Here is a 10,000-nt window from a genome sequence, read left to right as displayed (position 1 = left end):
ACAAGTCCTCCACTTCTCCCGATCCGGCTCCCAAAGCTCCCACAGAGCCACTAATGTGTTGCATCTGGCCCGTCAGGACGCCACCCCCCGAGGACAGACCACGCCCACTCAGATCCGACAGCCAATGCTGAGTAAGAAACCCGGGGGTTCCTCAACAAGACTCCGCCCACTTCATACACAAACACACAGTCTCTGACCCACCCCCTTATCCCTTTATTCAAGAGACAACTACACACCCAGAGAGAGAGAGAGAGAGAGAGAGAGACTCTGGGAGAGAGTTTGTGTTGGTCTAACAGGAAGAGGCCCATTAACTTCCCAGCATGCATTACTCATTTTTCCACATCATTAGGATGGAACTGTGATCACATGACCTGTGGTCCAGGAAGACAGCCAAACTTCGACCAGAACTACTCAAGTCATCCCTCTCCCAATAACATCTGTATCTCAAACAAGCGCTGACACACACACATACACACACCAACACACACACACACTTATTTGAGAACAAGACGGGAACTGCAGCTCCCTCTGGTGGTGTTTGATCCTAAACTGCAGTAACACTTCATCTAATCCACCTAATCTACAACTAAACCAGTTTAGCTTGATCCAATAGTTAAACTGTGAATATATCAGATCATCCTGATCTTATCCACCAAAAGTACGACACCAGGAAACTTTGAAATAACCATTTCAATTGCTAATCCAGATGTACTTGAATAAAACCGTTATATTGACCAAACTAGTGCACATTTATCTAGTTTAACTATTTAAACCAGCCAAACATTTTAGCCCATGTACAGCATGCACAATTTTCATACGGTGATTAGTTACCTAAAAATATAAACCATTCAACTCAGTTGAACTTTGAATCATTAAAACTGTCACTGCTATATCCATACTCTTTGTATGCATATCAGATAATGTTCTTAACTAGTTTTCACTTTATCAAACACTTCCCTCACAGCGAACAATGAGACAGCGGTTACATGGTGTGGTAAAGGGGGCGGGGCCAGCAGGTAGTGACAGACCAGAGTTTATTAGCTGCCCTAAGAAGGGACAGGAGACGGAGAGGTTGTTACCGTGGAAACATTAGCCTGATGCGTCGGACTGCCTTCTTGTTTAGACTCGGGACGGTTTTCCTCGTCCTCACACTTGGCAGATTCTGGAGGAATCAAGAACACACACACACACACACACACACACACGCATACAGACACACACGCATACACACACACACACACACACACACACATACACACACACACACACACACACACACACACACACACACACACACACACACACACACACACAAACACACACAAACACACACACACACACACACACAAACACACACACACACACACACACACACACACACACACACAAACACAAAATCAAGCAACCCATTAAAGACAGAGCATGATAGCTACAGAGGTAGCACGAGACAACTTATTCTGCATTGTTGCCATACTAAGAAATTTTGTTACCTGTTTAATTTGTTAGTATTCGTTTTATTTGTTGGAATTTATAAAAAAAAACGATGCTGATACCAGCTACTTTGGTGTCTGACGAAACAAACACCTAGCTAAACCAACCTCAAAAAAAACAATGCTCTAATTTTCTTAAATGTGACATGAATAGGGCTTTTACACCTGGGCTAATGAATACGTTTATCTGCCATACATCGCATGCGAAACGCTGGAGCCGTTTCAAACACCACAATGTCTCCTGATAATGAAAAATCCCATTCCACGATTAAAATCGATATAATAAAAAAACCTCTCCTACTGGCACAAGAGCTAACATTCCAAAGCACCGAGAACGGACGGGTCACGGGGTGGTCACATTGCGATGAACAAGCCCTTATTGACTGATTTAACTGTTCAGTTCTGAATTCAGAACTGAACAGTTATCAGATGCTTTATTCGGTCTATTGTGTTTAAATTAAGATAACAGACTTGATTCTCTTATTTAGTTCCGTCATTCCTTTACGTCACAGTCCTAACAAAAACATGGGAGGCGTCCGTGACTGCATTGTTTCCCGGCCTCTGATGATGTCCCTTGTTGCTAGGTTACAAAACTGTCGAGGTGAGCGTGTGTGTGTGTTTGTGTCTGAGTGTATGCGTGTGTGTGTGTGTGTGGGTGTGTGTGTGTGTGTGTGTGTGAGCAAACAGCATGTGACGCACTGTTAGAGCGGTGTGTATGCTAGCGTGTCAGGGTGTGTTTATGTGTGCATCGGGTTTGCGAGAGCAAATTTACGGGTGTCAAATAAATGAGACCATTTTCAAAAGTAACATCCAAATGTGTTTTGGCCTCACATGAAGTCAACGCTTACACGACCAACCTCACCAGTCATTTCCACAAAAACCACAACGTAAGAACCTGAATAACCAGAACCAGATTAACATACGTAAAATAGAATAGGATCTGCGGCTAGAAAAGCGTGAGAACCAGTGAACGTGTGTCCTCCTACCTGAGTCGGGGGTGGGGGGGGGGGCACTGGGAACCATGGCAGCCGTCCCAAACGTCTCCTCAGCGGTTGGAGACTCCCGCAGGCGTTCTGACGAACACCCACCGGTATCCACCATGTCCTCACTCCTCTCCTCCAGCTCAAAGGCTCCAGGGTTCTCCCGGTCTAACGACGTCCTGACGCCTTCTCCTTGATCCCTGACCTCTGACCCCTCCGCCGCGTTCTGCTGGCCGCTGGCGTCGGAACCGCTGGGGTCAGAACCGCTGGGGTCAGAACTGCTAGGGTCAGAACCGCTGGGGTCAGAACCGCTAGGGTCCGCACTGCTAGGGTCGGAACCACTGTCTGACCCACGGCTCTCGGTCGGTTCTTCCTGCCTTAGAACCTCGCCGCCCTCCGTGATCTCCATCCGTTCCTCCCAAGCGGGATCTGGAGCCGGGTTCTCTGCGGTTCCACGCGGGGACGAGGCGGACGTGTCGGAGGTCTCCCCGCCGCCGGCCGCCGCCGCTGCCACGTCCGTCTTCATCTCCTGGCGGGCCGGAGCCTTGTCCGCTTCCCCGCGATCCACTTCCTCCCGGATCGTGAGGGGAACCGGTTCGGTTCCCGGGTTCTGCTCCCGCTCGGTGGATCCGGGGGTCTCCGGGCACACGGGGGGTGTGAAGGTGGCGCGTGGGGTCGGCTCGGCACCCGGCGCGGGGCGTGCCTCTTCACGGCCGGCAGCTGTCTCCGCTCCACGCGCCTCCTCTTCCTCTACTTCTCGCGTCTCCTCCTCTTCCTCTACTCCTCGCGTCTCCTCCTCCTCCTCCTCCTCCTCTCTCGCTCCTTGCCGGTTCTCCGGCCCCACGCCCTCTCCCAGGGCCCCGCCGATGCTGTGAAGATGTCCTCCGTGCTCCGGATCTGGGCGGGCATCTGGTGTGTCAGCGACTCCTCTATCTGGAGACGAGTGGCTGAGAGGGGGTCCTTCTTCTGCACAGGAGGAGCCCCCGGCAGCAGCAGCAGCAGCTGTTTCCTGCTTTTGTTGCGGCGTGAGTGTTTCCATCGACGGCCCTATCAAACCCTCTGACGTCACTTCCAGCATGACAACACCGCCTCCGATCGTCCTCTTATCGCGGCCCGATCCCTCTTCCTCTTCCTCAGGCCGCCCTTCCTCCTCGGGGAGCTCGGCGCTGTCCGAGGTGACGGAGGACTGGGAGGACAGGTTGACTCCCATGTCTGTCCTGTGCCCTCCGCTGTCTGTCCCTGTGGCCCTGCCCTCGGGGTCCGGCTCTCTCTCACCTCCCTCTGCCACGAGGGGAGACCCGGCCTCCCCCCGGGTGCCCTCACCCACACTAGCTCCCCTCTCCCTCCCCTCGGCTGCCTCCTCCTCTCCTCCTCCACTCTCTCCTCTGTCTTCACTCCCGTCCCTCCCTTCTGTTTGTCTCTCCTCTCTCTCCTCCTCTCCTCTCTCTTTACTCCTGTCTCGCTGTCTCTCCTCTCTCCCCTCTGTTTGTCTCTCCTCTTCTTCCTCTCTCCCCTCTGTTTGTCTCTCCTCTTCTTCCTCTCTCCCCTCTGCTTGTCTCTCCTCTCTCCCCTCTGTTTGTCTCTCCTCTTCCTCCTCTCTCCCCTCTGTTTGTCTCTCCTCTTCCTCCTCTCTCCCCTCTGTTTGTCTCTCCTCTTCTTCCTCTCTCCCCTCTGTTTGTCTCTCCTCTGTCTCCTCTGCTTGTCTCTCCTCTGTCTCCTCTCTCCCCTCTGTTTGTCTCTCCTCTGTCTCCTCTGCTTGTCTCTCCTCTCTCTCCTCCTCTCCTCTCTCTTTACTCCTGTCTGGCTGTCTCTCCTCTCTCCCCTCTGCTTGTCTCTCCTCTTCCTCCTCTATCCCCTCTGTTTGTCTCTCCTCTCTCCCCTCTGTTTGTCTCTCCTCTTCCTCCTCTCTCCCCTCTGCTTGTCTCTCCTCTTCCTCCTCTCTCCCCTCTGCTTGTCTCTCCTCTCTCCCCTCTGCTTGTCTCTCCTCTCTCTCCTCCCCCTCCTCTGTCTCCTCCTCTCCGCTGTCTTCACTCCCGTCCTGTGGCTCTACCCTCCCGTCACTCCCTCTGTGGTCGGTCCCGGGGCCCAGGGTCGGTTGTTCTGGGGAGCTCTCTGGATCTCTGTCTCCTTCCTCCTCCTCCTCCTCCTCCTCCACTTCCTTCTCCTCTGGGTCCTTGCGGCCGGTCGGTTCTGCGTCTCCCCTGTCGACGGAACCCGGTTGCGTCCACCGCCAGTCTGACTGGAGCTTCAGAGAGGAAACGCCCTGCACAGCACACAGAGAGAGAGAAGGTTAGAGGGAGGGAGGGAGGGAGGGAGGGAGGGAGGGAGGGAGGGAGGGAGGGAGGGAGGGAGGGAGGGAGGGAAGAAGGGAGGGAAAAGGGGGGTAAAGGAAAGGGAGGGGAGTTGAAAGTGATAAAGGAGAGGGAGCGATAGAGCCAGGGAGGGACATAGGGAAGGAAGGGAGAGGGAGGTTAGGAGTAGGGAGGGGGGAAAGGGGTACATGAGAGCAATCGGAGAAAGTGTTCAGTGCAAAGTGTTCAGTGTTTTCCCAGCTGAGGCCAAGAAACTCTTATCTCATACTAACCCTCCATAAGCAAACAGAGAGAGAGAGAGAGAGAGAGAGAGAGAGAGAGAGAGAGAGAGAGAGAGAGAGAGAGAGAGAGAGAGAGAGAGAGAGAGAGATTCCTACTGAAAGTCAGAACATGTTGAGGAAGAGGAGGGGGGGTGAACAGACAGCATGCGGACAGGTCACAGGGGCGGAGCTTACCTCTGCCTGCAGACGACAGCTCCAGTAGCGATGCAGCTTCACGGCGTGCTGAAGAGTGGGGGGCTCGCGGCCCGGGCGTGTGTCCACCGTCAGGGTGTGTGTGTTCAGGTCAGGGAGGTGACACACCACCCTGGCATCCAGTGCAAACCCTCCGTCTGTCCCTCCGTCCGTCCCTCTCTCCGTCACTCTCTCGCCGCGTTCCTCCGTCGTGGCCCTGAAGCAAAACAAACACCCGCTGGTCACACGTCCCGGGGACGGAGTGACCCTCACAGAGGGGGCGGGGCCGGGCAGTGATGTCACCGTCAGGCCCCGCCCCTCGCCTCACACAAAAACCAGGCTCAGCAGAACGTCTGGGTGGTGAGCGCGGTCGACAGGTTCCTTCACCTGGACGTCCTGACTGTTTCTAAGCTTAGATTTATGTGGTTGTATCTGGTAAAGCAAGGATTGATTATACATAACCAACCATCATATATCATCAAGTTATATTCACTTATGATAAGTACTTAGTTCACCACCATTGTTTTTCTCTGTGTCTGTATTCATATAAGTAACTAGCAACTAGTAGCTAGTAACTAGTAGCTTGTAACTAGTGAATAGTCAATAATATAATAAGTACTTAGTTCACCAGCATTGTTTTTTATCTGTGTCTGTATTCATATAAGTAACTAGTAGCTAGTAACTAGTAGCTTGTAACTAGTGAACAGTCAACAGTGAGTGTAATGGGAGCACGTGGTTGGTCAGAGTGGGGCTCCGCCCCTGGGTGATGGAGGTGTGTTATGGAGAGTCCTGACACTGCTCAGTGTTGTGTAACGCAGGGCGGAGCAGCTTGGCTCTGGTCTGCCTGCTGAGGTCACCGATGGAGAACACTTAGATCATATCACACGCACACACACACTCACACACACACACACACACACACCAGGACATGAACACACACACACACACACACACACACACACACACACACATACACACACACACACACACACACACACACACACACACACACACACACGTGCGCTCACATGAGGTACTTTCTTTATGGGAGGACAAACAGACGTCACAGACATCAAAACACATGTTCTTGAATCACAAACACAAACACACACACACACACACACACACACACACACACACACACAGACACACACACACACACACACTGTGTGTACACTCTCAGAACACACTGACACACATCGTACTGTATATAGTATAGTCCCAAATCATACAAACCCAAAACACACACACAGACACACAGACACACACTCACACTCACACACAAACACACACACTGTTTGTACACTCTCAGAACACACTCAGCACACACCACTTATTTGCTAATGTAACACACACATCGTACTGTATATAGTTTGTTTATAAATTATACAAAGCAAACACACACACACACACACACACACACACACACACACACACACACACACACACACACACACACACACACACACACACACACACACACACACACACACACACACACACACACACGGTCTAGGAGAGTGTGCCACACCCGTGTCCCGGTTAGGGATTAGGACACGAGGACGCCCTCCCCCTCCTGTGAGAGGGTCATGTGTTGGGGAGGGAGAGGAGGGAGGAGGAAGAGAAAACAAGGAAACTAGGATCCTGTTCTAGGATCCTTGGTCTATACTGTTTCTCCGTCACAGGAGAGGACCTTGACACTGCGATGTTTTACTGGCCCTGAGAAACACATCCTCACAGAGCTTGACCTGTGCTCTGGGGTGTAACGCATCAACCGAGCACATGTTTCATGACACGCACGCATACTGTACAGCTGTACTTTATCTTATCTTATTACAGAGAGATTCCTTGCTGGCTTTAATGCGGTCTGTGTGTTTTTCTGCGTGCCTGTACAGTTGAACTCGCTCTGGGGCCTGACTTTAAACAGCTGTTCACGTGGAACATAAATATATATATATATATATATATATATATATATATATATATATATATATACTATCAGGGAAGGTATACCTCGAGGTGAAGCATCTCGAATGTAGTCTATTGGGATCACTCCTCATGAAGCTTTAACGCTGGTGATTGGTCAAACTATGTCTGGCTGGTTGTGATTGGATGTTATCTTGAATGTTATCTTGAGGCTAACAACAAATGCGACCACACACAAATGCACACTTATACATGTACACATACACACACACCGTGAGACACACAAACACAAACAGAGAGGTGTACTTACCGGGTGAGGACGCCAGACAGGTGTGTGTGTCCCCGTAGCGCTGCTAATTCGGCGGGGGTGTGGCCCTGCCTGTTATCCAATCGCAGGGCTTCTCCCGCCGCAGGCTGCTCCAATAGGAAGTCAGCCAGCCGGGCGAGACCTCGCCGCGCCGCAAAGTGGAGAAGGGTCTCCTGAGGCACAAGCTCTGGAGGACAGACGGGTAGACAGAGAGACAGACAGGTAGAGAGAGAGAGAGAGACAGGCAGGTAGAGAGACACGCATATAGAGACAGACAGACAGACAGGTAGACAGAGAGAAAGAGAGGTAGACAGAGGGACAGACAGGTAGAGAGAGAGACGGGCAGGAAGAGAGACACGCAGATAGAGACAGACAGACACACAGACAGGTAGAGAGAGAGAGAGAGACAGGTAGAGAGAGAGAGAGAGACAGGCAGGTAGAGAGACACGCAGATAGAGACAGACAGACAGACAGGTAGACAGAGAGAAAGAGAGGTAGACAGAGAGACAGACAGGTAGAGAGAGAGAGACAGGCAGGTAGAGGGACACGCCGATAGAGACAGACAGACACACAGACAGGTAGAGAGAGAGAGAGACAGGTAGAGAGAGAGAGAGAGAGAGACAGGCAGGTAGAGAGACACGCAGATAGAGACAGACAGACAGACAGGTAGACAGAGAGAAAGAGAGGTAGACAGAGAGACAGACAGGTAGAGAGAGAGAGACAGGCAGTTAGAGGGACACGCAGATAGAGACAGACAGACACACAGACAGGTAGACAGGGAGAAAGACAGGTAGACAGAGGGACAGACAGGTAGAGAGAGAGACGGGCAGGAAGAGAGACACGCAGATAGAGACAGACAGACAGACAGGTAGACAGAGGGAAAGAGAGGTAGACAGAGGGACAGACAGGTAGAGAGAGAGACGGGCAGGAAGAGAGACACGCATAAAGAGATACACAGACCGGTAGACAGTTAGAGAGAGAGGCAGACAGGTAGTAAGGTTGACAGACAGGTAGGAAAAAGGGACAGAAAGTAAGGCAGAGGAAAGATAGGCAGAGAGAGACGAAAGAGAGAGAAAGAGGCGAAGAGACCAACAGACAGTCACATAAACAGGCAGACAGGAAGAGAGACAAGGAGGCAGGCAGAGATACAGACAGACAGGGAGACAGAGAACGAAAGAGAGACAAGCAGAGAGACAGACAGAGACAGAAGCAGGCAGAGAAAAAAATTCAGTTTGAGGTCACTCCATTGTTTCCCGGGGTTCCAGTCTGTCGCCCCTGGCAACACTACGGGCAACATCCCATAAAGCAGGTCCTGTAGTAATTGTGACACATGGTGTTTTGTGTAACTTCTCTATCACGTAATCAGGACATCCAGGGTTATGTCATATGTATTGTGTAGGTGTTATATATTTATGTTGTGTTACTACAGAAATAATAGCTTGAAACCAATCTATATAATTTAAAATTATATGTTACTATATTTATTAGTATATAAATAGTAACATATAATAATAATCATAATAATAATAATCATAATAATAATAATAATAATAATAATAATAATAATAATAAGTATATTAGTATAGCCTAATTAACCTTTTTTTTCTACAATCAAGAAATTTGATTGTAGAAAGAATGTGAAAAAAATGTGTAAGTTAAGAAAAAAACAAGAAATAAATTAGGATTGCTAGAAAATGAACTAGCGCTAGGCCCCTCCCCCAGACTCACCGGCTCCGCCCCTGTCCCGCCCCCCCAGAAGGCTCCACCCAGGGGGCAGCTTCAGGTGCTGGAGGGCGTGTTCCAGGCCCTGGTCCAGACGCTCCCACGCCTCCACAGGGATCTGGCACTCGTCCAGCTGCAGCGCCCCCTCCAGGCCGTCCGCCCGCCCTGCGGCACTGACCTGCAGCCAAAGGGGAGGGGTCAAAGGTCACGCAGGTGTGTGTTGTTCAGAGGTCCACAGATACGTATGTCGTGATGTGACAAGAATCATAGCCTGAAGTCAATGTGTATCTCTCAACACTATTTGTTGCTGTACTTATTTGTGTGCAGTCTAATGAACCAATCAACACATTTCAATTGGTTAATTGATGCACCAATTAACTGAAACACAATTTAAACACAATTGAACACATTTGTGTGTGAGGCAGGGGGAGGGGCCAAGCATTAACAATCATAACTTTTATCTTGTTTTTCTCTTACTCACAAATTAACACAATTGTTTCACACCTTCTACAATCTAATTTCTTCATAAAATAAATCATATTTGGGCAAACGGGGGCATACAATTCCCCTTCGCTTCATAATTGTTTCGACCAATCATGTTGCTGGCGGCAGGGGTCTGTAAGCGCGTAACTGGCAAACATAAACTGGGCCAGCCCCCAGTAGACATACCAGGAACTGGGCGATATCGAAGGCTTGGTCCTGGACGAAGCAGAAAGATTGTTGTGTCAGCTGGGTCACGCAGCCCGCACTGGACCCCTGGCCCTCGGGGGCCCCGGCCACGGTCGGCCCCACAGAACACAGACTGATCTGA

General features: G+C 50.5%; 2 protein-coding genes across 5 annotated transcripts in view; both read right to left on the bottom strand.

Annotated features, from left to right (window-relative positions):
- Positions 1-3,813, bottom strand: part of LOC115558476 (A-kinase anchor protein 13) — a 36,432-nt gene extending 32,619 nt beyond the window's left edge. For 3 of the 4 annotated variants that reach the window (XM_030376633.1, XM_030376632.1, XM_030376634.1), the window contains exons 1-2: positions 2,477-3,813; positions 1,080-1,162 (exon numbers count right to left, since the gene is read on the bottom strand). In XM_030376633.1, coding sequence (XP_030232493.1) covers positions 1,080-1,162; positions 2,477-3,680 — 1,287 coding nt within the window. In that variant the 5' untranslated portion in view covers positions 3,681-3,813. Of the gene's footprint in view, positions 144-1,079; positions 1,163-2,476 lie in introns of those variants that run through there. The other variant, XM_030376636.1, reaches the window with a different exon arrangement.
- LOC115558910 (A-kinase anchor protein 13) overlaps positions 3,742-10,000 on the bottom strand; it is a 20,970-nt gene continuing 14,711 nt past the window's right edge. Inside the window, exons 4-9 of the mRNA XM_030377461.1 lie at positions 9,859-10,000; positions 9,196-9,367; positions 7,471-7,654; positions 5,238-5,451; positions 4,367-4,733; positions 3,742-3,749 (exon numbers count right to left, since the gene is read on the bottom strand). The exon at positions 9,859-10,000 is cut by the window's right edge and continues 22 nt beyond it. Coding sequence (XP_030233321.1) covers positions 3,742-3,749; positions 4,367-4,733; positions 5,238-5,451; positions 7,471-7,654; positions 9,196-9,367; positions 9,859-10,000 — 1,087 coding nt within the window. The remainder of the gene's footprint in view (positions 3,750-4,366; positions 4,734-5,237; positions 5,452-7,470; positions 7,655-9,195; positions 9,368-9,858) is intronic.

Source organism: Gadus morhua, chromosome 14 (assembly GCF_902167405.1).
Source record: "Gadus morhua chromosome 14, gadMor3.0, whole genome shotgun sequence".
NCBI lineage: Eukaryota > Metazoa > Chordata > Actinopteri > Gadiformes > Gadidae > Gadus > Gadus morhua.
The sequence above is the reverse complement of the archived record's forward strand: the minus strand, read 5'-3'. Positions and strand labels throughout refer to the sequence as shown.